Raw genomic sequence first — 27,147 nt, 5'->3', positions numbered from 1 at the left:
AGCGTCTCACGCGCTTTAACTCCCCCTCCTACTTATCTCTGCCACACGCAGCTCCACCCAAGGAAAACCCGGATGCTCAAGGGAAGTGGACCACCCGGGCCACCAGGGCGGGGCGGGGCAAGGCGAGGCGCGTACTCGCGGCCCTGCTTTAGGTACAACTTTATTGCATCACCGCGACTCCAGAGCGCGCGGCTGGATTATAAGTACTCCCGCGCCCCTTTGCTTGGGCATCTTTCTCTTCCAGGAGCGCGCCGGGGCCGCAGGGTTGTTATCCGCGTCCACCTTCTTCTCCAGCAGTTGCATGCGCGCCGTAGTCTCTGTTAGCATGTCCATGAGCAGTTCTTGCTGCAGCTTCAGGTAGTTATTCTCTTCCAGCAGCACCTGGCTCTTAATCGGCTGCACTTGTGGCTTCCAGGCCGGGATGGTGGAGGAGGGCAGAGGCGTGCGCGCGCTTGCGCGCTTCCCCTCTGGGGTCCAGCGGCCGCCGCGGAAAACGAAGGCCTCGTCGCTCAGTCGGGTGCGCGGCTCGCCGTAGTTGAGCCCCAGTTCGGCCTGTCGCGTGCGGTGGTCCAGCAGATAGAAGGTGGACATGGATGAGATATGGCGCAGCGGTGGCCTCCGCGGCGAGAAGCGGCGCGAGAAGTGGTCGACCCAGAATTGCCTCACCTGTTTCCACAGGCGGCCCGCTTGGCTCGCCGCCAGGCACTCAAAGGCCTCCAGGGTGAAGGTGGTGTGGGCCACGCGGGGCGCGCGGGTGTCTGGAACCCTGATGTTCTGGAATGGTGAAGGCGAGCCAGTGGCACTGCTGGAAAGCAAATGGCCTGTGAGCGGCCTGCTCAGGCTAGACTCTGCAGTTGTAGGCTAGTAGGGGAGCCCATTCCTGCATAGTCACACCAGCCGTGTTCACCAAAATTACCTCCCCGGGACCCTTTATCTAGGATGTAGGTGTGTAAGAGATAATGTAGGGCTGGGCAGTGATGGCACATGCCTTTAATCCCAGCACTTGGGAGGCAGAAGCAGGTGGATTTCTGAGTTCGAGGCCAGCCTGGTCTACAAAGTGAGTTCCAGGACAGCTAGGGCTACACAGAGAAACCCTATCTCGAAAAACAAACAAAAAAAGAGATAATGTAAAGGCCCAGAAACCACGTTCTCTGAAATGCTGGAAGAGACCACAGGTAGGGGGCCACAAGTAGAGATCAGTAGCCAAGCAAGTAGGACAGGCCTTTTCTTGCTGACAGCTGTGAGGCAAAGGGCTGTCATGTTCCAGATGCATGAAAGAGCCGACAAATAGGATTGGTTCCGAGAATAGCAGAAACGTAGGCTAGAAAGGTGAGCCAGAGGGCATTTTTCGGTACAGTACAGGGAAATTGAACATTGTGGTTGTCATTCTTTAAGGGAGGCTGCTGATGGCTGCAAAGTCAGGGTTAGTGTGAACTCGGCAGAGCATCTGTCTGGTGAGATGTCTAGCACATTCTAGCACTGGCACCTGCTCCATGCCAGGTCTGGCCTGCACAGAGGATACCACAAGCACAGCCTTTGTCTATCCTCAAGATGTTCCTGGTCCAGCTGGAAAGGCGTGTATTAACATCCAGTGTAATCAATGACATCATAGGACAGACAGGTAGGTGCCTTAGCCTAGACCCATACTTAGCTTTCAAGTAACTAGAATGCTGCACACTAGAGTTAACTTTTGTTCCTAGCCAACTACTGATAGGAATCTAAAGCCCAGATAACTACCAGAACCCATCTTACTTGCTTCCTAACTCTTCTCACAACACCTATAAAGTGCTGATTCTACAGTGTGGTTTTTCAAATACCTCTCCTGCCATCGAGGGCAGGAGTGAAAACTGCTGTCGGGTTTCCTTTGCCACACCTTCATTAAACCCAACAGAATTGTGCAGGTGGGCAGAGACAGGTGTTCTCCCCCACCCCCTGATTTAACTCATGGAGCGAGTCTCTGGAAGTCCCTACACATCCATCTTTGAGGTTACAACTTCCCCAGTAGACTGTTTCCTGACATTCCTTGTGAGTTGTTCCTCACCTGGAAGATGTGGTGGCGGTGCCCAAGCTGCTGTCCCAGGCCTGGCCCCATTTCTGGGTTATGGCACCCACCTGTCTGCCAGCTGTGACTCACAATGCCTCCCTGCCAGGCCTCCTAGGGTAGAGGTGGTGTAGACAGTGAAGTGTGTTCAGTTACGGGAAGTTTCCGGAGCATTGACTGTGCTCCAGGCACTGTTCTGGGGGAGGGAAGACGTTCAATCATAAAATCGCACCCCTCATTTTGTTTAAATCTTTGTTTTGATTTAGGTCCTTTTGAGACAGGATAGCCCAGGTTACCCTGTAGCCCAGGCTAGTAAGAATCCTCCTGAGCCAGTCAGTGGCAGCAGGTGGGTTTCAAGAGTTCGAGGCCAGCCTGGTTCAAGGCTGCCAGGGCTACACAGAGAAACCCTATCTGGAAAAACAAAACAAAACAACAACAAAGGGATCTGCCTGCTTCCTGCCTTAGCCTTCCAGCCGGATTATAATCATATGTTTCTGGCTTCTATGTGGAAGGTGGGAGTATGGGTAGTGTGACCTCTGGCCAAAAGCTAACCTCCAGTATCTTCTTGATCACTCTTCACCTTACTTGTTTGTTTACTTATTATAAACATAAAGGCAGGGTATCTTTATGGAGTCCTGGCTATCCTGGAACTAGCTCTGTAGACCAGGCTGGCCTCAGACTCACAGAGATCCACTTGCTCTGCCTTAGAGTGCTGAGATCAAAAGTGCACCAACCTGCCTGGTCTTCCACCCTATTTTTTGAGTCAGAGTCTCACTGAACCTGGAGTTAGCAGAGTCAAAAGGCCAGCTGGCCAAAAAGCTGTAGGGATCTTCTACCCCCACCTTTGCCAGGGAAGTGTCTTCTTGGAGTTGTAGTGACATCAAAGGTGAGAGAGAGCTCCCAGAGATGCACTCTGTGAACAAGGTGGGAGTTGGGTACCACTCGACTTCTGGCCAGCTATGAAAGTCATGTGTTGTATTAATGAAGATAGGGCAGAGGGATCTTACTCATTCTGTCTCTCCCTTAAGTTCCAGACAGACATTGCTGTACCCTGCAGATTGTGTGTGTCAGTGTCCCGTGTCAGCACTGGGGTTAGAGATGCAGGCTGCCACACTCACTCAATCCCATGAGAACTGGGGTTCTGCACTCAGGGTCTCAGGCTTGTGCAGCAGGCCCCTCCCTCACTGAGCCATCTCAGGCCCCTTACTTGGGTTTTTGGAGACCTGATCTCACTTTGTTAGCCTAAGCTGGCTCAAATCTCCTAGGCCTAAGTGATCCTCCTCCCATCTTAGTCTCCTGAGCAGCTCCAGCCTATAGGCTGTGGCACACAGTACCTTAAGCCAACATTCTTGGCAATGGGGTGGATGGGAGGTGAGCATAAGGAATCTGGTATTGCTCTAGAACACATGTAGATTGCCCTCCAGGAATTTTAGTGCAACCTTAGTCCAGAGTGTAGCAATGGAAACTTTTGGGGGCAGATTGAGCCCAGGGCTTCCTGCATGATATTTGTATACTCTTCCAGTAACTTTTTAATTTTTTTCAAATCCTACTTTTAATGATTTTTTTAAAGATTAATTACTATACATAAGTACACTGTAACTGACTTCAGACACACCAGAAGAGAGTGTCAGATCCCATTACAGATGGTTGTGAGCCACCATGCGGTTGCTGGGAATTGAACTCAGGACCTTTGGAAGAGCAATCAGTGCTCTTACCCTCTGAGCCATCTCGCCGGCCCTTAATGGTGGTTCTTAAATGCTTTAACCTCCCTTGTAGCCCACCACCCACCAGAAGTAGTGGGAAAGAAAGGATTCGGGAGAAGTGGACTTGTTTAGAAAGGTTCTTTGGAGCCACTCCCATCTGGGTTGTCAGGAAATCAGCAGTTCAGTTCACTGGTCAGCAGCGGCAGCTCGATCCACTCACAAACACTTCACAATACACCAGCAGTCTAGTTTGGTGGAATGAGGATAGCAAACACGAATCGGGCATGACCTAGCAGAGACAGCCAGGCCTCAGCCTCTGCTTGAGTCAGCAGGAGGGACAAAGAGGAAAACCAGTTCTTGGCTATGCCTCTCTCAGGGAAGTGAAGATGAGGGCAGACTCAAGACCCACAAGCATTGCACAACTAGCTCTGTAAGCAACCTAGCTAAGCCTCTGTCACTGCTAAGTCTTACTTATCTCCTCCAAACATCACGTGTCCTCCACAGGTCTTGCCTCAGCATGTGTCTTGCCACAACAGATATCACTCTGCCAATCAGCCCAAGGCCAGGGAAGTGGCAAGAAACTGCAGCACACTACCAGAAGTTTTATGGTGCATTTCTCTCTATGGAGTCCCAACAGATGTAGCTCAGCTACACAGTGTGAGGCTAACAATACATGTATGTTGTTAGCAAAGAACCCACCACATGTCCTTTCATGTGCTTGGTTTAGGAGAACATTCTTTTACCTGTGTCTGCTTTAGCTAAATGTTCCTTCACGAGTCTGGAGTCTGCCTTGGTCTTTTATCTGTGTCCACTTTGGGAAAACATTCCTTCACATATTTGCCCCAGCAAAACACCATCCAACTGACTTTCCAAAGAACCCTTCAGTTTCCAAATCAACTCTCCTACAGAGCTACCCTACTGGAACCTTTAAATGGATATGCCCAGTGAAAGCAATGAGGGCCCTGGGGCTACTACACGGACAAGAGATTGCTGCTGGGCTTGAGTGCTTAGTTCCAGAAAAACTGGCTTACAGAGTGAGCCCGGTAGGCCCTGAGGGCTTATATGCAGTTAATGGTTGATGGGGTAGCCGCTGGTTAATGTTCCAATGCTCCTGTAAATAAATTACCCATGTTCCTGTTAGCAGCCCTAATGATTTTTTTGATTTGAGCTTGCACAGGTTCCTGGTCTCTTCTTTCCCCTCCCCTCCCCCAATACCAAATAACATACAGTGTGAAATTAGAAGAGAGGCTAGTTGGAAAGAGGAAGATGATTAGCGATTGTGATGAAGAGAGGGTAAGGGGGTAAATAAGATGGAAATACACTATGTGCGTCTATGAATAAGTCAGGATGAACCCCTTTATGTATAATTGACACATACTACTGAAAAGCAGTAACATGAATGCCGGGCATGGTGGGCCCCTAACTATTTCAGCAGTTAGGAGGCTGAGGTCAGAGGATAACTCTTCAGTTCAAGGTCAGCCTGAGCTATAGAGTGAGTTCTAGATCAGCCTGGGGTAGAGTTAGACTGCCTTAAAAATGCAGGGGAGAGGGAGAGAAGAGAGGGAAGAAGCTTGAAATAGCTTTTCTGTGTGGTCTCTCCTCTTGAGCCCCTACCATCTACCATCTTGCTGTCTGCCATGTTATATTGCAGCCAGGAAGACCTCATCAGGACCAGAAGATATCAGCACCATTCTTCTGGACCCTTCAGTTGTGAGCCAAAGAATTCTGTCTCTGTTTTTAAAAAATGATGCATGTATGTGTGTCTGTGGAGTTTATGCATGTGAGTACAGTGCTCAAGGAGGCCAGAAGAGGGCATCAGATCCCTGCCTGCAGTTACAGGTAATTGTGAGCTGACCTTTGCTGTGCTAGAAATCAAACTCAGGTTCTCCACAAGATCTGCACATCCTCTTTACAAAGCCCCATCTCATGTGTGGAAACAGAAAACAGAGTGGTACAGGGGGTTACTAGATAATCCCTCATAACATGGCGTCACATAGCAGGTCCTTGAGAGCACAATGTCTGATGAAAATTCCTGAGTGGTTTTGAGGGTTGTTCTCTCAGGAAAAAAGATAGGAGGACAGGCTTAACACTAAAGGGAGACTGATGTGAGTGGAGATGCCCTTTAGTCTGATCCCATGGGTGACTCAGCACAGACTGCATCAAGAGGAGAGCTGGAGGCTGGAGAGATGGCTCAGAAGTTGAGAGCACTGACTGCTCTTCCAGAGGTCCTGAGTTCAACTCCCAGCAACCACATGGTGGCTCACAAACATCTGTTATGGGACCCAATGCCCTCTTCTGGGGTGTCTGAAGACAGGTACAGTGTATCACATACATGAAACAAAAAATAATTCTTTAAAGAGAGAGAGAGAGAGAGAGCGCGCCAGTCTTTGCCCCTTCTGTCAGTTACTGCCTGGAGGGTGGCTATGAGTTGTCATCTGAGAACAAAGCAGCAGTTGGATGCCACACTGTCACTAGGAAAGGTCTAGGTTGAGGGGTGCAGAGATGATGGCTCAGCAGGTCATAGTGCTTGCTCTCTTCTACAGAACTCCAGTTTGGTTCTCTGGAACCCATGTCAGGTGACTTGCAACTGCCTGTAACTCCTGCTTCAGGGGATCAGTCGCCTTTGCTTGACCTCCACAGGCATCATATCCACAAGCACACCCAGACAGTCCTGACTAGTTTTATGTCAGCTTGATACAAAGCTAGAATCCTTTGGGAAGAACTCTCAGTTGTGAAAATACCCCCATAGGATTGGTCTGTACACAAGTCTGTAGTCCACTTTTTTTTTTAAAGATTTATGTATTTATTATATGTAAGTACACTGTAGCTGTCTTCAGACACATCAGAAGAGGGCATCAGATTTCATTACGGATGGTTGTGAGCCACCATGTGGTTGCTGGGATTTGAACTCTGCACCTTCGGAAGAGCAGTCGGCGCTCTTAACCACTGAGCCATCTCGCCAGCCCCTGTAGTCTACTTTCTAATTATTGATTCAGTCCACTATGGGTGGTGCAATCCCTAGACAGGTAGTCTGTTCAGGGTGATATAAGGCAGGCAGGCTGAGGACCGGAGAGATGGCTTAGACCGACTGCTCTTCTGAAGGTCCTGAGTTCAAATCCCAGCAACCACATGGTAGCTCACAACCATCCATAATGAAATGGTGTGTCTGAAGACAGCTACAGTGCACTTACGTATAATAATAAATAAATCTTTAGGCCTGAGCGAGCAGAGGTAATAATAAATAAATCTTTGGGCCTGAGCGAGCAGAGGTCCTGAGTTCACCAGGTGTGGTGGCACACGGGAGGCAGAGGCAGGCAGATTTCTGAGTTCGAGACCAGGGCAGAGGCAGGTGGATTTCTGAGTTTGAGGCCAGCCTGGTCTACAAAGTGTGTTCCAGGACATCCAGGGCTGTCTCGAAAAACAAGAACAAAAACAAAAACAGGTCCTGAGTTCAATTCCCAGCACCCACATGATGGCTTATAACCATCTGTACAACTACAGTGTACTCATATACACAAAATAAATAAAATAATCTTTAAAAAAAAAAAAGACAGCCTGAGCAAGCCAGGAAGGAACAAGCAGCCCTTCTCCACGGCCTCTGCTTCAGCTCCTGCCTACAGGTTCCTGATAGGACTCCACTACCCAGCTCTACTTGACCTTTCTAATCTTGGTTTCCTCTCAGGGCTTCCTAGTTAACTTACCCTCTGTATGCCCTAGGAGGAGGTAGACCCAACCCCAGGGTAATGATCAAGCATAGCAGGTGGCAGTACTGCTTTCTGGAGGTTTCTTTAAGGGTTTTAAGTCTGGGTTTCTATAATATTAGCCTTGAACTTCTGGACTCAGCAGCTCTCAGGGACTATAAACTCACATGGTATCCACTCTGTCACAGTTTTATGGAGGTATAATTAACACAGTAAACGGCATGTCTAATGTACAATTTGTTATGGATAATTTATGTGATCTCATCTCCAAAAGCCTATGGTAATAAAACTATGGTAAAGGTTTACATTGCTTGCAGAAGTTACTTGTTCTCATCGATGTAGTTTACAGTCTATGGAGTTTTACATACTAGAATTAGTCATTATGAACTCCTATGTAAGGGAGAGGTAGCAGCTAGCTTGTAGAGGATTTATTTTAAGGCATCCATGTTGTATTGACAATTTATTTCATGTTATTGGTGGCTAGTATTCCATCATGTGGATATACCACACAGTCTGTTCTTTTCCGTTAGTAGAGCTTCGGGTTGTTTATTGTTTGGAGACAAGTACACATAAAACTAGCGCACACATCTGAACCAACCATTGTCTGGGCTCCTCCCCACTCCCGTTTCTCGAATTGATACAAGCATAGGAATGGCAGGGTCACATGGAGGTGTGGTAACACATCCTTAACACCAGTGACCCCAAGTGTCAGCTCCTCTAGACCTGGCCAAAGCTTGGTAAGATTAAAAATTAATTTTTGCCATTGTCTTACCATGTCTATATTGTCTAATCTGAGGCTTTAATTTGCATGTTTCTAATGGCTAGGTGCACAAGTTTCTTAGTCATTTTGACAAAGTGGTGGTTCAAATCTTTTGCCTATTTTATCTTTGTTTGTTGTTTGTTTGTTTTTGAGACAGGGTTTCTCTGTGCAGTCCTGGCTGTCCTGGAACTCACTCTGTAGACCAGGCTGGCCTCGAACTCAGAAATCCGCCTGCCTCTGCCTCCCAAGTGCTGGGATTAAAGGCATGCGCTACCACTGCCCGGCTATTTTATCTTTTTATTTTGCTTTGCTTTTGAGACAGACAGGACCTTACAAGATAGCCCCTGTTGGCTCTGAATGTGTAATCCTCCTGCCTCAGCCTTCCTAGTGGTAAAATTGTAGGTGTGTAATGTCCATCCAGCTCTTGTTCATTTTTTAAATTGGATTTGTCTTTTTAAGATTTACCTATCTATCTATCTATCTATCTATCTGTCTTAGTCAGGGTTTCTATTCCTGCACAAACATCATGACCAAGAAGCAAGTTGGGGAGGAAAGGGTTTATTCGGCTTACATTTCCATACTGCTGTTGATCACCAAAGGATGCAGGACTGGAACTCAAGCAGGTCAGAAAGCAGGAGCTGATGCAGAGGCCATGGAGGGATGTTCTTTACTGGCTTGCCTCACCTGGCTTGCTCAGCCTGCTTTCTTATAGAACCCAGACTACCAGCCCTGAGATGATCCCACCCACAAGGGGCCTTTCCCCCTTGATCACTAATTGAGAAAATGCCTTACAATTGCATCTCATGGAGGCATTTCCTCAACTGAAGCTCCTTTCTCTGTGATAACTCCAGCTGTGTCAAGTTGACACAACACTAGCCAGTACAATTGACCCCTTGTCAACTTGACACACAAAAACATCACTAGTAAGCCTCAACCCTTACAATCTTATTTATCCCCATTCTAAATAACTTTAAAAGTCCCACAGTCTTTACATATTCTTAAAATTTCAATCTCTTTAAAATATCCATTTCTTTTAAAATCCAAAGTCTTTTTACAATTAAAAGTCTCTCAACTGTGGGCTCCACTAAAACAGTTTCTTCCTTCAAGAGGGAAAATATCAGGGCACAGTCACAATCAAAAGCAAAAGTCAATCTCCAACCGTCCAATGTCTGGGATCCAACTCACGATCTTCTGGGCTCCTCCAAGGGCTTGGGTCACTTCTCCAGCCAGGCCCTTTGTAGCACACGCATCATCCTCTAGGTTCCAGATGCCTGTACTCCACTGCTGCTGCTGCTCTTGGTGGTCATCTCATGGTACTGGCATCTCCAAAACACTGCATGACCCCTTCAATCCTGGGCCATCAATTGCAACTGAGGCTGCACTTTCACCAATGGCCTTCCATGGCCTCTCACAGTGCCAAGCCTCAGCTTCTCTGCTCAACTCCTTCATGCCTTCAAAACCAGTACCACCTGGGTGACCCTTACACATTACCAAGTCCAGCCACAGCACAATGTACAACTTTGGCTATATCTGGAACACAGCCACTGTGCTCTCAGAAAACACTTCCCAGAAGATGTCACCTCAATGATGCTGGTCTCTTCTTAATCACCGCTAATTTCTTAGCTCCAGCTAACCAGCATCAATAGTCCCAGTAATGCAAAGTTTTTGCTTTAGTAGTTCTGGTATCTTGTTAATCACAGCTGATTCTTCAGCCCCAGCTAACCAGAACTACAGAATCTTCACAATCAAAACAGCAATGGCCCTGAAAAGAGTCTTTAATTTTCCCTCTGAAATTTCACAAACCAGACCTCCATCTTCTGCAGTGTTCTCAACATTATCTTCCAAGCTCCTACACAACATCTGACAGAGCTCTTAACAATGGATGGATCTTCAAGCCCAAAGTTCCAAAGTCCTTCCACAGTCCTCCCCAGGACATGGTCAGGTTGTCACAGGAATACCCCACTCCTGGTACCAATGTGTCTTAGTCAGGGTTTCTATTCCTGCACAAACATCATGACCAAGAAGCAAGTTGGGGAGGAAAGGGTTTATTCGGCTTACATTTCCATACTGCTGTTGATCACCAAAGGATGCAGGACTGGAACTCAAGCAGGTCAGAAAGCAGGAGCTGATGCAGAGGCCATGGAGGGATGTTCTTTACTGGCTTGCCTCACCTGGCTTGCTCAGCCTGCTTTCTTATAGAACCCAGACTACCAGCCCTGAGATGATCCCACCCACAAGGGGCCTTTCCCCCTTGATCACTAATTGAGAAAATGCCTTACAATTGCATCTCATGGAGGCATTTCCTCAACTGAAGCTCCTTTCTCTGTGATAACTCCAGCTGTGTCAAGTTGACACAACACTAGCCAGTACACTATCTATCTATCTATTTACTTATTTTAATGAGTACAGTTGTAGCTGTCTTCTGACACACCAAAAAAAGGGCATCAGATCCCATTACTGATGGTTGTGAGCCATCATTTGGCTGCTGAGAATTGAACTCATGACCTCTGAAAGAGCAGTCAGTGCTCTTAACCTCTGAGCCATCTCTCCAGCCCCATCATTGTTTATGATAGTGTCTCATATACACCATGCTGCCTTCAAGCTCACTGTGTAGCTGGGGCACTGTGTGCCTTACTGAACTGTAATTTTTTTTGTGGCTTTTGTTTTTGTTTTTGAGAAAGGGTTTCTTTGAATGTCCTGGAACTAGCTCTGTAGAACTGGCTGGTCTCTAACTCAGAGATCCACCTGGCTCTGCCTCCTGGGTACCTGGACTAAAGGTATGCACCACCACCCCTTAGCTTGAATTGTAATTTTTTTCCCAAGCCTAACTATAACCAGCTTTATTAAAGATACTTTTCATAAACAATCATGTTATTTCAGGCAGGACGTGTGCAGACAATCAACAATATACAAGAACTTCCAAATTCCCTGCTTGTATAGACTACCAAATTTGATGCTTTGAAAAGGGGGAAGTAGCTTAGAGTGAGGGTGGACATTTCACATTAAGGATGTTGTTTAACAACTTTTCACAAGCCAACCCTGACTTTCAGGAAACGAACATGGCAGAATTATCAATCTGAAGATCTACAATCTTTTATAAAAGGAGCCAGTGCTCTTCTGAGAACACTCGATGAAGTCACTGCAAAGTCCACATCGCCCAATAGACTGGAAAACCAATTTGGGGGGCCATGTTCCAACAGGTCTCTGGTTTTAAGGGAATTAAGTCTATGTTGATGTTACAGGGGGAAGAGGATATAAAAATGAACCTAGAGTTTTCCTAGACCACAAGGCATTTTGTGCCTTGGTGGCCATCTATGCAAGACCAGGATAGCTCTCCTGGAAGCCAACAGGAGCCTTCCAAAATTATCAGGGAAAGAGGTTTTCTGTCCTTAGTCCAGCTTGGGAGAGATTTTATTAGTAACACACGATCTTTCCCCTCCAATAATGAAGTGTTCTGTGTGCTAACAATATAGCTTAAAAAAAAGTAAAGCAAAATTCTGCATTTTTATAAAACTTGATAAAAAATAGTATTTCAGTCGGGCAGTGGTGGCACACGCCTTTAATCCCAGCACTTGGGAGACAGAGGCAGGCAGATTTCTGAGTTCAAAGCCAGCCTGGTCTACAAAGTGAGTTCCAGGACAGCCAGGGCTATACAGAGAAACCCTGTCTCAAAAAAAAAAAAAAAAAAAGTATTTCAAATTGTACAGTCACCAGAAGTACATGGTTATCAAAAATGCACACACGTCCCTAGGCATCTCCAGCACCTTCAGCTTTCTGTGCCTAGGCTATTTTGACATCTATTTTCTGCAGTGTTATTTGAATCCTTGCCGGTGTTGGCTTCCCCTTCCTCCCCTTGGACACCTTCTCTCCCTTCTTCGCAGGGGTCTTTTTAGGCTTGGGCTCTGGCTTTGGAGGAGCAGGTTTAGCAGACAACCTTGCAGATCTTCTCTGTGGCTCCTCCTTCACCTTGATTTTGTCTCCTTTAGCATCCCCTTCAGCCTTTCTTTGGGTTTTTCGGTGGCAGGGGACGTCGGTGCTGAACATAGGTATATGGCAGTGCGAGGGTTTGGTCCGTCTGGGAGTTGTCCTCTCTGCTTCTTCACACTGCTTGGAGTTGTACATTTTTAATGCATAACAGAAATTGTCACGTAAAATTTGCAAATATTTTCATATAGTCTGTAATTTCTTGTAAGTGTAAAAGTTTTAATTTGTCCAATTTATCATTTTTTAGTTTTAGGGTTTATAATTTTTGTACCATATTTAAAAAATCATTGTCAATCCTAGGGAAACTAAGATTTTCCTTTATGTCCTGCTCTGGAAAAATTACAATTTTAGTTTTACATTTGAGTTTGCTCCTTTTTTTTTTTTTTGGTTTTGGTTTTTTTCAAGACAGGATTTCTCTGTATAGCCCTTGCTGTCCTGGAACTCACTTTGTAGACCAGGCTGGCCTTGAACTCAGAAATCTGTCTGCCTCTGCCTCTGCCTCCCAAGTGCTGGGATCAAAGGCGTGCGCCACCATGCCCAGCGAGTTTGCTCCATTTTTAATTAATTTTATTTATGGTGGCTTTTTCTATAATTGTTTTTCTTTTTCTATAGTATTCAGTACCATTTATAATAACTTTATTTATAATAAAGTTGAGCCAGGAATGGTGGCACAGGCCTTTAATACTCGGAGAAGCAGGTGGATCTCTGTGAGTTTGAGGCCAGCCTGGTCTATATAGAGAATTACAGGACAGCCAGGGCTACACAGTGAGACCTTTCTCAACAAAGTGGTGTTTCCGCCATTAGCATTTTGTGGTTATTCTGTTTCTGTCTTCCCTTGCTTTCCCAATCCTTCCTCCCCTCCAAATTCGAGCTGTTTATCTTCAGTGTCAAATTGACTGGTTAAAACCACCATGGAAATATCTCTTCAGTGTGTCTGTGAAGGTGTTTGCAGGAGGTTTTATTTGGACAGAAGACCCATTTTGACTCAGGATTACACTCCTAGACAGAATAAGAAAGCTAGTTCAGCACCTGGAAAGATGGCTTGGCCGCTAAAGTTCCCGCCGTACATGCTTGCAGATCTGCGTCTGATCCTCAGCACCCATGTAGAAGGCTGGGTCTTGTGCCTCTTGCCTGTGGTCCCAGCATTGAGGAAGCAAAGATGGGAGGACCCTGGGACCTTACTGGCTGTCACTATGCTGAGCCTGGGAGCTCCAGGGCCCACTGAGAGGCTCTGTCTCACCAACAAGGTGGAGCGTGATTGAGGAAGACACCAGAAGTCAACCTCTGACCTCTAACATGCACGCACCCACACACTCTACACACAGACAAGTGTATGTCACATAGTCACTTTAATAGACAAAAGGAATGCTCAAGCTGGGTGTGGTGGTGCACACCTTTAATCCCAGAGGCAGAGGCAGGTGGATTTCTGAGTTGGAGACCAGCCTGGTTTACAAAGTGAGTTCCATGACAACCAGGGCTACACAGAGAAACCCTGTCTCAACCCCCTCCCCCCAAAAAAAGGAATGCTCAGAGCTCTTTCCTCACCTGGATGCTTAGGGGCACTCACAGGGTGTCGGGTAGGCGTGGGATCAGAGAGAGCCCAGGAAGATTTTAAACAAACCCGTTTTCACCATGCAAGTTGTCATGAAAGTTAATTTCAACTACCAACTAGGAAGGACTGAGGTGTAATTCAGTGATGAGCATTGCCCAGCATGCAGGGGAACCTGGGATCCATTGTTAGCACTGAAGAAAATGCACAGAATTAAATAGACTGTGAAGCAGGGCGTGGTGGGTGGCCCATGCCTTTAATCCCAATGCATGGAAGCCAGAGGCAACCTGGTCTCCATGAGTTGGAGCCCAGCCTGGGCTACATAACAAGTTCTAGGGTACCCAGGACTGCATGGCAAGAGCCAGAAGACTAAAAATACTCTGGGCAGGTCATGAGAGGCCACCAGAAGATAGGCAACTTTCAATTCCCTTTATTTCATCAACTCCCTAAGAGGAAAAGCTACCAAGCACAAAGAAATCTTAATTGGTCACTGAAGCGGGAAGGTTAGGAAGGTTAGCAAACAGCTCCCGGTTGCCAGCTAATTCCTTTCGTAAACACACTTTGATTCTGAGTAAGTTTATTCTTTTTTTTTTTTTAAGATTTCTTTATGTTATGTATATGAGTACGCTGTAGCTGACTTCAGACACACCAGAAGGGTGCATCAGATCCCATTACAGATGGTTGTGAGTCACCATATGGTTGCTGGGAATTGAACTCAGGACCTCTGGAAGAGTAGTCAGTGCTCTTAACCACTGAGCCATCTCTCCAGTCCTGGAGGTTTATGCTCAAGTGGTGTTCGTGTGTACGTTTGTGTATGAGAGAGAGAGAGATTGAGAGAAAGAGAGAGAGAAGGGGGCTGGAGAGATGACTCAGCAGCTAAGGGCACTTGTTCTTGCAGAGGACAGGGTTCAATTCCCAGCACATGGTAGCTCACAATCATCTGTAACTCTAGTTGCAGGGAAATCCCACACCTTCTGGTCTCCTCTGCCACCAGGCACACATGTGGTACACAAACTTATGCAGGAAAAACACTCATATACAAAGATTAAAATATATACAAAAATTTATTTATCAGAAATCCACCTGCCTCTGCCTCCCAAGTACTGGGATTAAAGGTGTGCACCACCACCGCCCAGCCAAAAATACATTTTTTAATTTGTATATTTATATCAGTGTGAGTTTATGGTGTGTGTGTGTGTGTGTGTGTGTGTGTGTGTAGACCACAAGAGTGAGTAAGATTCCTTGAAGCTGGAGTTAGAGGTGGTTGTGAGCTATCCATTTGAGTGCTAGGAAACAAACCCGGATCCCTTGGAAGAGAATAGCGCTTGCTCCAGCCCCAGAAGATCTGTGCTTGAGTGTACTTATGCACTACATGCGTTTGTGTATCACGTGAAGGCCAGAATAATTCCTTAGGTCTCCTCTACCATTTCTGCCTCTTCCTTTAAGGCAGACTTTCTCCCTGAACTCTGGGCTTGTGTTTCTCTGCTAGTCTGGAAGGCTGCAAGTCACCGAAATCTTCCTGTCTCTGCACCTCTCAAAGCTAGGGTTAAGTGTGTAAGTGCTTGTTACACAGGCCTGCAGATGGCTGAGCGTGTTACAAGGTTGCAAGCTTGTAAGTGCTGAGATCTGAAACCTGGTTTTCATGTTTCAATGTGCTGAGCTATCTCTTGAAGATGTGTAATGTTAACTGAAGGATTTACATTCACAATATAAACAAAAAAAATACTCCACAGTATGTCTTTACTTTTTAAAAATTTTATTTATTTATTTAGTGTATATGAGTACACTGTAGCCGTACTGTTGGTTGTGAGCAATCATGTGGTTTCTGGGAATTTGAATTCAGGACCTCTGCTCTCTCCAGTTGGCCTTGCTCACTCCAGCCTAAAGATTTATTTATTATTATTTGTAAGTACACTGTAGTTGACTTCAGACACACCAGAAGAGGGCGTCAGATCTCATTACAGATCTTTGTGAGCCACCACGTGGTTGCTGGGATTTGAACTCAGTACCTTCAGAAGAGCAATCCAGCACTCTTAACTATCTCTCCAGACTGATTTTTTTAAAGATTTATTTTATCTGCCTGCATGTATGTTTATGTGAGGGTGCCAGATCCCCTGGAACTAGAGTTACAGATAGTTGTGAGCTGCTATGTAGGTACTGGGAACTGAGCCTGAACCTGGGTCCCCTGGAAGATTAACCAGTGCTCTTAACTGCTGAGCCAGCTCTTTAACCTGTGTGTATATATATATATATATATATATTTTTTTTTTTTTTTTTTTTTTTTTTTTTTTGGCTTTTCAAGACAGTGTTTCTCTGTGGTGTAACAGCCCTGGCTATCCCGTAACTCACTTTCAGTTCAAGGCTGGCCTCAAAAACTCACAGAGATCTGCCTGCCTGGGCCTCCTAAATGCCGCAATTGAAGGTGTATGCCACCATGCCTGACCTGGTCAGGTCTTGACTTTTTTTTTTAACAGCTTTCCCCACACCATCAGCTAAATCTGTCCCCTGTGAGGAGGGAATACCAAGTACCAGCAGATCTGAATAAGGACATAAAGTTTGTTGTAATGACATTAGGGAAGAAGAGGGACGAAAAAGCCATGTATGGGCCTGCAGAGGGCTGGGCGTGTAAAGATGCTGTGCAGACCTAACAGTCTTAGTGAGTTTGATTGCTGGAATCTGCACCAAGGTAGAGGAAAGGAACACACACTCCATAAAGCTCTCCTCTGACCTGGACAGCATCCACGTACGTAATAGTACATAATACACACACAATAGATTTTTGTTTTGTTTCTATTTAAGACAGTCTCACTCTGAGCCTCTCCTGGCCTGGAGCTTGATATGTAGACTATATTGGTCTCAAACTCACAGAGATCCACCTGCCTCTGTCTTTCCAGTGCTGGGATTAAAGTACCACCACACCTGGTGCTCATACTAAATTTAAAGCTTGGTATGTAATTATAGGACTACTATCTCAGCAGGCTGAAGGCTGAGGCAGGGGGATTGCAGAAAGTTCCAGGCCAGCTTGGGATGGATCAATAGTGTTTGAGTTTGAGGCCAGACCTTGTATGTCTCTGGGAAATAAAAAAGGAACCAAAACTAAAATTTCAGCTCTCCTTGTACTGCATGCATCTTGGCCAGTGGGTCCCTTCGGCAATCTAGGATAACACTCCTGTAACTGAAAATGTGAAATCCTGTTTTACCCATAACAATTTTGTTCTGGCTTCTGATAATTGCTTATTTGTTTATTGTAGTTCTAGGACTCAAACTTGCAGCCTTGGGCGTGCTGGGCAACTGCTCTATCCCTGACTATACCATCCACCCTGGTGAATACTTCTGAGGTATTCTGTTGGTGACACTTTTCCTTCTCTGAGAAAAATGAACTGATCTCTGTGCTTTGCAAAGAATGAACCAGGGCTGGGAAAGATGGTTCATAGATTAGATGAACTAACTGTGAAAGTCTGACAGCCCGAGTTCAGTCCCTAGAACCCAGGTAAAAAGCTGGCTGTGGTGGTACACATCTGTAATTCCAGCACTGCAGAGAGACAGGAGGCAGGACAAATTCATCAGGAAGTTAATGGGCTTGCTAGCCAAAGTCGTATAATATAGCAACAGAGACAAGAGACCCTACCTCAACAAGGTAGGAGGGAGAATGACCCTTGCAAGTTGTCCTCTGATATCTACTTATGTGCTATGGCACGACTCATACTCACCTGTAAGTGGAGTTTCAGGGGATCGTATGCCCTCTTCCAGCCTCCACAGGCACCTAACATGTGTTTTATGCAGGAACACACACACACACACACACACACACACACACACACACACACACACACGTCGAATGTGGTTGTGCATGCCTTTAGTCCTAGCACTTGAGGAGGCAGAAGCAGTCAGATCTCTCTGAGTTGGAGACCAGCCTGGTGTGCCAAGTGAGGTGCAGGCCAGCCAAGACTAAAAGTGAGAGGATTTATAAGCCAGTAATCCCAGTAGCAGGAAGGCAGGCAAAAACAGAGCTCTGAGATGTTTCAGGGAAGATTTCAGTCATGGAAGGAATTCAGCGAACTAAAAATAAGTCTCCTGCTAGCACACGTGCCAGCCGAGGCACCAGCCCAGAGAACACAGCCCTTTGTTGTTTTCAGCAGACAATATTTCTTTTCTAATTTTTAAAACCTGGGTAGGGCACTGCACTATACCTGCTATCTCAGCATTTAGGAGGCAGAAGCAGGAGAATCTCTGTAAGTTTCTGCTTGTTCCAGTCTACAGAGTTCCAGGCTATTCAGGGCTACACACAGTGAGACCCTTTCTCAAAAACAACAAAACATAATTTAAAATGATTTGATTTTTTATGTGTATGGATTTTTTTTTTGCCTACTTGTTTGTCTTTGCATCACATACATGTGTGTCTGGTGCTCATAGAGAGGGCATTGGCTGTCCTGGCATTTGAGTTGCAGGTGGATGGTTGTGAGGCACCATGTGGGTGCTGGGAATCAAACCTGGGTCCTCTGGAAAAGCAGCCAGTGCTCTAACCATGGAGCTCTCTCTCCAACCTTGACCAGTTTCTCATTGTTGGCTTCTTTAAGTGTTAATTTGATTTTTATCTTTGTTTTAAAGTTTCAAAATATTTTTTGTTTTGTTTTGTTTTTTTGTTTTTTGAGACGGGGCTTCTCTGTATAGCATAGCCCTGGCTGTCCTGGAACTCACTCTGTAGACCAGGCTGGCCTCGAACTCAGAAATCTGCCTGCCTCTGCCTCCCAAGTGCTGGGATTAAAGGCGTGTACCACCACTGCCTGGCTGTTTCAAAATCTTTTGTGCTAGCCAAACGTGGCGGCTGGCATACACCTTTAGTCCCAGCACTCAGAAGGCAGAGACTAGAGGATCTCTGTGAACTCTAGGTCAGCCTGGCCTACAAAAAGAATTCCAAGACAGCTAGAGCTACAACAGAGAAACATGCCTCAAAAAAACTAAAACTAACTAACTAACTAAACCTTTGTGCTAGGCATGATGACATAAGCTTTTATTCCTAGCACTGAGAAAATAGAGGCAAACAGATCTCTTGGTTCCAGCTCTACCTGGTTATATAGTGAGACCCTGTCTCTAACACATGTAAAAAAGAAAAATCTTTGATGAGAGCTGAGGATTTATACAGTGGTAGAGTGTTGTCTTAGGATGCATAAGGCCCTGAGTTCAGCACTGCAGAAATGTCTTGTGATGGCCGGGCGTGGTGGCGCATACCTGAAATCCCAGCACTTGCGATGCAGAGGCAGGCAGATTTCTGAGTTTGAGGCCAGTCTGGTCTACAGAGTGAGTTCCAGGACAGCCAGGGCTACAGAGAAACCCTGTCTCAAAAAAACAGAAAAAAATAAAAAAAATTAAAATTAATGTCTTATGATTTATATTTATAGACTAGATATAAATGAATAATTTTATTTGTTTTTTGTAACTGAGCTACATGTCTACTTAAATGAATACTTTAAAAGTAGGTTTATGTTTATGTGTACTCAGATAAGCCTATGTGGGGTTAATCTCTAGCCCATGTGTGCTTGCTTTGTCTGGACCAATCCCTTTTTACCTGGAAGCTTGCTATCACTTTGATGAACACCTGAGGTATTCTGCACATAACAGAACTCTGTTCGAGCTTTGAGCTTCCAAAATAGACTCGGGGCAGTCGTCCTAAATGAAAAAAGCCTGTCCCCTCCCCCCTTTTGAGGACAGGTTCTTTGAAGCCCTATCCTGTTACTTCAGTAGCACCTCCTACCCCGCCCAGTGCTGGTGTTATACAGTCTTGTACGGCCTTGCTAGCTTTAAAGTTATGTGAAGAATATTTCTGTGCCCATTAACTAATTTCTGTCATCATTTCAGCCTATTTGCCTTGTTTCTAAGTGTTCATATACATTATAGTCATTTTTTGAAAAGAATTATTTATATATATGAGTGCACTGTAGCTGACTTCAGACACACCAGAAGAGGGCATCGGATCCCATTAAAGATGGTTGTGAGCCACCATGTGGTTGCTGGGAACTGAACTCAGGACCTCTGGAAGAGCAGTGGCTGCTCTTAACCACTGAGCCATCTCTCCAGCCCAACCTTGAACTTTTGATTCTCCTACATGTACTCCCCGAGTGCTGGAATAATGGGCATGTGCCACTATGGCCAGTTTATGAAGTGCTGGTCTCAGGGTCTCAGGCTGTATCCCCAGCCTACAGCGTGTATTCTCTTCAATGATCCCAAGATATCTACCACCTCGACATGGAGATTGATATGTACTATTTGTGCTTTGATTCTGCTGGTTTACCAGGAGTGTCCACTCAAGACTGCTGCTACTACTGGGCGGTGGTGGCGCACGCCTTTAATCCCAGCACTTGGGAGGCAGAGGCAGGTGGATTTCTGAGTTCAAGGCCAGCTTGGTCTACAAAGTGAGTTCCAGGACAGCCAAGGCTATACAGAGAAACCCTGTCTCAAAAAACCAAAAAAAAAAAAAAAAGACTGCTGCTACTAAAATGTCCTGTTCATGCCAGGCAGCGGTGGTGCACTCCTCTAATCCCAGCACTTGGGAAGCAGAGGCAGGCAGACCTCTGTGAGTTCTAGACCACAGAATTCCTATATAAAACAAAACAAAAAACAATAAAACTAAAACAAACAAACAAATAATCAATACCCCATTCTTGGTCCAGCTTCCCCCAAATTTTATATCCTTTAGTGATTTGTGCTTGATTTGAAATTTTAAAATAATTTTACTTTATGTACATGGGCATTTTTTTTTTTCAAGACAGGGTTTCTCTGTGTAACTCTGGCTGTCCTGGAACTCACTCTGTAGACCAGGCTGGCCTTGAACTCAGAAATCCGCCTGCCTCTGCCTCCTAAGTGCTGGGATTAAAGGCATGCGCCACCATGCCCGGCTGTACATGGGCATTTTGCTTGCATATAGGTCTGTGTGCCACTTGAGTGCTTGGTCCACTCTGAGGCCAGAAAAGGTCAGGAGATCCCCTGAGACCGGAGTTACAGTTGTGAGCTGCTATGTGGATTCTTATAATTGAATCCAGATCTTTTGAAAGAATAGCCATCTCTCCAGCTCTTGATCTGAATTTATTTAAAAAATCACTTTGAAGCCAGGTTTGTTAACACATACCCAGTACTTGGGACACAGAGGCAAGTTGATCTCTGAGTTTGAGACCAGCTTTGTCTATACAGCAAGTTTTAGGCCAACTAGAACTACATAGTGAGACTCTGTCTCAAGAAAAAAATTCCTATTATGGTGGGTATTGAACCTAAAGACTTGCACATTTGAGACGCATGCTGTACCACTAAGTTTTATCCCCAGCTGCCTGCTCCAAATGTCTTACTTTTTCCCCAAGTGATATCTGCCCTTGACCCTCAGCACATTCCTAGAAGCATGAAGTCTACTTTCTCCCCTTCTATTGAATACCATGTGGTTTATTGTTGGTGTGACTTACCAATGGAATGTTTTTTATATTTATTTATTCATGGTAGGGACATGTGGGCACACACATGTTATTGTATAGTGTGCATGTGGCGGTCAGAGGAGAGCTCTCAGGAGCAAGTTCTCTCCTTTCACTACATGGGTTCCAGGGACTGCCATCCGGCTTGCTAGAAAGTGTATTTACCTCCTGGGCCCTTGACAGCCCTGGTTTTCTTGTTTGTTTGTTTTCTTGAAGACATATTTTTATGTATGTGTATGTCTTTGCGTATATGCCAGAAGAGGGCATCAGATTCTCTGTAGCTGGAGTTACAGGCAGATGTGTATACCCCAGGTGGGTGCTGGGAACCCGACTTAGTCCCTCTGTAAGAACAGCTGTGAACTGCTGAGCCATCTCTCTACCCCACCCACCTTTTTTTGTTTTTTTGAGATAGGGTCCTGTATAACATAGGCCTTGAACTCTAGATACTCCTGTATCTTCCAAGTGTTGGGATTACAGGTATGAGCTAGCATCTCTGGATTAATTTTTTCAGTAGTTTATAAGTACTTCAATTATTTCAATTCTCAGACGGGTGAGCCCTAACCCTGAAAGTCTGACGCAGTATTAGGCAGTCCAGTTTTGGGTTTATTTACTTACTGTCAAGATCTCACTGTGAAGCCCAGATGGCTTCATACTTCTTTTTCATGACATTGGTTCATTTATAATCTTATCTAGTATAACAATTCAAGAGTTAAATCCTGTTTTTTAAAGCACACACTTAATACTGGAACTCATTCTGTAGACCAGGTTCACCTAAAACTTAGAGGTCCATCAGCTTCTGCTTCTGCCTCCTGAGTGCTGGGATTAAAGGTGTGTGCCACCACTGCCCTGCTAAAACATCCTTATTTCTTAAGTAGCTGGTGCCTTCCCATACAGAAAGGTACAATAAATCCAGATCCAAAATGTATGATCCTCATGGCCAGGAACTGCCTATTGTCCACTGAGAATGGACATTTCCCCCGTGTCCTCCCCATAGTGGCTGTGATGGACCATGGTGGTGAACCTCTGGATACTCCAGCCCAATATGGTGCTGCTGGAACCTCTGCAAGAGACTCAGAGATAGAAGGTAGAAAAAAATGGCCATACCACGGGGCTCTCCTTTCCTCACAACCTATCTAAACTTTTGTTTTGTAAGACTGGGACTTCTGTAGCCCATTTGGCCTCAAACTCATTTTATAGGCAGGGATGACTGAGCTCCAGATCATCTGGCCTCTACCTCCCCACGGCTGGCATTACAGCTATGTACCATTGTGCCTACTTTATGCAGTACTGGGACTAGAACCCAGGGTCTTTTGCATGGTAGGCAAGCACTGTGCCTATCACTCTCCCAGCTGAGCTACATCCCCAGGTCATGACCTCAGACTTCTCATTGTCTAGTCTCAGCCTCCCGAATACTGGGATTAGTGTTGATTGGCACTGGGATCTGAGAGACTGTTGGGGTGCTGCTGACATGCAGGCCGGGAAAACAACTTACACATAGAGCAGAGACCAAGGTAAGCAAGCAGGGAAGTAAGATAGGGCACAGAGATAATGTGGATGGAGAGGGAAACCGTTCTGCTAAGCGTGAGGGAGGGAGGGCAGTGGTTTGGTAGATTAACAAGTCCTATCTTAGAAAACTATAAAACTGGAGAGAACTTAAAGCCACTCAGGGGTTAGGAAGAATTATGAGTTGAAGACCCATTTAGGCTACATAGTAAGTCCCAGTAGTTTTAGCTGGGTGGTGAGACCCTGTCTCAAAAAGTAAGACAAGGGGGTATAAAGATCACTCACTGGATAAAAACACCTGACAGTCAAGTGTGGAACCCACATAAAAAAGTGTGAGAATCCCCAGGGCCCACAAAAGGCTGGATATATAGTGCAAGTGGCTGTGACCCTAACATGCTGACAGGAAAGTGGGAGGCAGAGAATCCCCAGAAACTTGAAGGTCATCAGACTTGTGTTTCAGTAGAACAAAGAGCCTGTCTCGAAGTGGAAGGTCAGGGGAACCAACAGCCTAGGGTTTTCTCTGATCTCTACACATAAGCTGTGGCATGTGTGTGTTCACACACACACACAGCGGGGAGGGGAAAGAGAGAAAACAAGAGAAAGAGGGAGAGAGTAGGGGGAGAGGGAGAGAGTAAGGGGAGAGGGGAAGGGAGGGAGGGAAGGAGGGAGGGAGGGAGGGGAGAGAGAGAGGAGAGAGAGAGAGAGAGAGAGAGAGTGAGTAAGTGAGTGAGTTAGAGCTCTAGAAGAAGCTTGAAGCACTGGAGTGATTATGGAAGTTTATCCAGGCAAAGCTTGGGATCACAAGGGTCAAAATAGTAACGTTGTTGCCTAGGGTTGTTAACTTTGCCCCACCCTGCTCAGCAGGGTTAGTGTACCAGGAAAGACTAGGCAAAAATATACAAAATAACACTTCTATTGCCAGAGGAGACTCATCTGACCTAGAAGTACCCACAGTGAGATACTCTTTCATCCACTAAATGGCTTAAAAAAAAAAAAAAACAAAACAAAAGAGACAATAGTAAATTTGCAATGGCATAGAAAGACTGGAACCTTCCACAGGGGAATATGAGATGGCACAGACACAGTGGAGGACAGTTTGGTAGTTTCTTTATAAAGTTAAACATAAACTCACAAGTCAGTAATTCTACTATCTGCTGCACAAGAGAATTGGAAATACAGCTAGTAACTGGAAGCCATTCAGCTGCCCTTCAAATGATCAGTAGATAAGATGTGGTATATCCATATGATGGAGCATTATTAAGCCATAAAAAGGGATAAAGTACCGATACATGCTTCATCTGGAACAAGCTAAAAAAACATCCAAAAAATCAGACATTGCAAGTCCCCACACGATATTCCAAAGCTAAAAGGGGAATTCCGTGGTTAAATTAGTAGAGTCAAAGAAAACATGAAAGTCAAGCAGCTTCCAGAACCAGAGAAATCAATGATTTGATCAGACAACAAACACAGAAACCCACGTGAAATACTATAAAAGCAACTTCATTGGTTATAGCTCAATAAACAAGTTAATTGGTTATAGTTTTCTTTTTAAATTTGTATGAGTGTTGGTCTGTGTATATATATGTGCACCATCTGTGTGTCTTGTACCCAAAGAAGCCAGAAGAGGTTATCAGACCTTTGGAGCAACAGTTGTGAGCTACCATGTGGGTGCTGGTAACAGCTTCTCTACAACAGCAGCCAGTGAGTGCTCTTAACCACTGAGCTGTTGCTTTAGCTCCTTGTTACAGTTCTGACTTGCTAATCTGTACCTTAGTTTACTGGCTCAGGGCCTTTTGCAACCAATCTGTGCATGGTGATATCCGTTTGTGAATGCCAGCTCCAAATCCATGGTTTATTATAAGATATTATGTAAAGAGACACACATTTCAGTTGGCTGGATGTTGACTGTCAATAAGCTCTAAGGAATTTGTTGGTGGTACTTGTACTGTATAAATCAGTGAAAGTGATCACTTTTAAAATGGGTAACAGTTATAGCCTGTAAATTATATCTCAGTAAAGAGTTTGTCCCAGCTAGAGTTGACTATGGGTGGGTTAAAGATCACTTGATATCAGGAGTTCAGAGTCGGCCTGGGCAACATATAATAAGATACTATCCCTAAAGTAAAACAAGATAAAAATGGGGTAAGTATGATGATAGCCATTCCACATGAGCATTTCTACATTGTGAAGAGAATTTTACCTCTCTCTGTCTCTCTCTCTCTGTCTCTCTCTCTCTCTCTCTGTGTGTATTAATAGCTCAGCATAAGGCTGGTAAGGCTTATTTATTCCAAATTGATTGCTAGCTAAAAGGAGGAGTGGCATCAATGTTGGCAGATCCTAAGCAGACTGCTCCAAGAAGTCCAGTGGTGCAGAGACAGTACTGAGAAGTACAAGGGGTGATGGGAGAGACAGTCTTGGAGAAGCAGTCGCCAACTCATCAGGGCAACGCCTGACTGCCTCTCTTGACACCTCTCCTTTTGCCCCACTATAAAATCAGCTGGCTACTGTAGTAGCCTGTTTCTCCCGGGCATTAACTGGTAACCTCAGATTGTCGACATTCTGAATAAAACACAACTTAATTCAGTCTCAATTAGACATCAAACACATGTGCTTCCTTCTACAAACTAACTTTACCTTCATTGTTTGGGATTAAAGGTGTGTGCTAAGGGCTGAGCCACACCAGGACTAGAAACAGGGTTTTTCAGTAAATAACAAAATCGTGGGTTTATATAGTGATGATATTGTGATTAAATGTCCTGCAACAGTAGTCTCCCTCTGTCTCTTGAGGACTGGGATTCTAAGCCTGTGTTACAACACCTGGTTTACATTTTCTCATTTATTTTAATATTGTTTGAGATAGGTTCTTCCTATATTGTGCAGGCTGGTCTCAAACTCTTGAACTGAAATGACCCTTGAGACTCTACCTCCCAACTGGTGGGAACATAAGCACGTAGTAGCCTATTCTGCTAGAACACAGAGTTTTAGGGCTGAAGAGGTGGCTCAGCAGTTAAGAGCACTTGATGCTCTTGCAGAGGACATGGGTTTAGTTCACAGCACCCACGTGGTGACTCACAACCATTCCAAGGGTATCAGATGCCCTCATCTGGCCTCAATGTGCATCAGGCATTCATGTGGTACCCATACAAGTATGCAGTTAGGTAGGTAGGTAGGTAGGTAGGTTTCACTTTTTTTTGGTCAGCAAGTTGGCTTAGTGAGTAAAGGCACTTGACCTAGCCTGACCACTTCAGTTCAATCCCTGGAGCCCACAAGGTGGAAGGAGAGAACTGTAAGTTGTCCCCTGATCTGCACATTCACATGGTGGCAAGTGTATAATCCTCCACGCACAAAACGTGAACATTTTAAAAAGAATGTATATTTTAGTGGTGGTGTCCACCTTTAATTTCAGCACTTGTGAGGTAGAAACAAGTGAATATCTTTGAGCTTGAGGCCAGCCTGGTCTACATAAAAATCTCCAGTCTGGAAGGGGCTACATATCACCACCATGCCTGGCTTGAGTCCCTGTCTTAAAAAGATTAAAAAATAAAAGGAAGAAAGGAAGGAAGGAAGGAAGGAAGGAAGGAAGGAAGGAAGGAAAGACAGAAAATGGAGCCCATCAGGACTGTGCTCCTTTCTCCAGTTCTGAGCATTATGTAGCACACTTCTAATCAGGCCAGTGTCTGCATGCCTTCTGAGAAGGCAACCGCTTCTCCAGGTGGCTAGGCCAAATTCCTGACCAGCGTTGTCTCTTGGGATATTGACAGTTGGTGCAGCTGGATCAGGGACTGGCACTGGAACAGTGTTTGGCAGCTTGATTCTTGGCTGGGTGAGGAACCATGGCTCAAGCAGCAGCTCCTTTCCTCTGCCATTCTGTGCTCTGTACTCTGTGAGGCCTTGGGCTTCTTCTATTTCATGGCCGTTTTCCTCATTCTCTCCTAATAGTAGGATAATTGTGACTATACTGTAATACAAGTTATTTAAAAATTGGCTATTTTTATTTCTGGAATTTTCCATTTACTAATTTGGGAGTGAGGTTAATTGAAGGAGCTGAAATCTTAGCATGGGTAAGGAAAGGCTACTGATGATTGCATGTTTATGAAGTTCTACAAAAGACAGATTTTACCTTTAGAAGCAGGTCAGCTTTCCTGATCCTAGTGTTAGGAAGAGACTTGGAATAGAATGAAGTATAGTCAAAAACTGTTTGGTTCCTGGGCTGGAGAGATGGCTCAGGGTTAAGAGCACCGACTGCTCTTCTAAAGGTCCTGAGTTCAAATCCCAGCAACCACATGGTGGCTCACAACCATCCGTAATGAGATCTGACGCCCTCTTCTGGTGCATCTGAAGACAACTACAGTGTACTTAAATATAATAATAAATCTTAAAAAAAAAAAAAAAACTGTTTGGTTCCTACCACAGAGTCCTAAAGCCTTTGACTTCCTGGGTGATAGAAGGGAA

General features: G+C 45.2%; 1 protein-coding gene, 1 non-coding gene and 2 pseudogenes across 2 annotated transcripts; 1 reads left to right on the top strand and 3 right to left on the bottom strand.

The window, feature by feature from the left end:
* Nucleotides 1-142: 142 nt before the first annotated feature.
* Nucleotides 143-2,084, bottom strand: Cby3 (chibby family member 3). Its single transcript, NM_029691.1, has 2 exons — nt 2,042-2,084; nt 143-805 (listed from the first exon to the last, which is right to left on the bottom strand). The coding sequence occupies exon 2, from the start codon at nt 589-591 to the stop codon at nt 169-171; it is 423 nt and encodes a 140-aa protein (NP_083967.1). The 5' UTR covers nt 592-805; nt 2,042-2,084; the 3' UTR covers nt 143-168.
* Mir804 (microRNA 804) lies at nt 1,966-2,060 on the top strand. Its single transcript, NR_030529.1, has one exon. It is a non-coding gene; the product is annotated as a microRNA 804 (primary transcript).
* On the bottom strand, nt 11,024-12,317 carry Gm12196 (predicted gene 12196; annotated as a pseudogene).
* On the bottom strand, nt 21,995-22,580 carry Gm31865 (annotated as a pseudogene).
* Between the last annotated feature and the right edge of the window lie 4,567 nt (nt 22,581-27,147).

Source organism: Mus musculus, chromosome 11 (assembly GCF_000001635.26).
Source record: "Mus musculus strain C57BL/6J chromosome 11, GRCm38.p6 C57BL/6J".
In the NCBI taxonomy this organism is placed as follows: Eukaryota; Metazoa; Chordata; class Mammalia; order Rodentia; family Muridae; genus Mus; species Mus musculus.
This window is presented reverse-complemented; position numbering and strand designations above follow the sequence as displayed.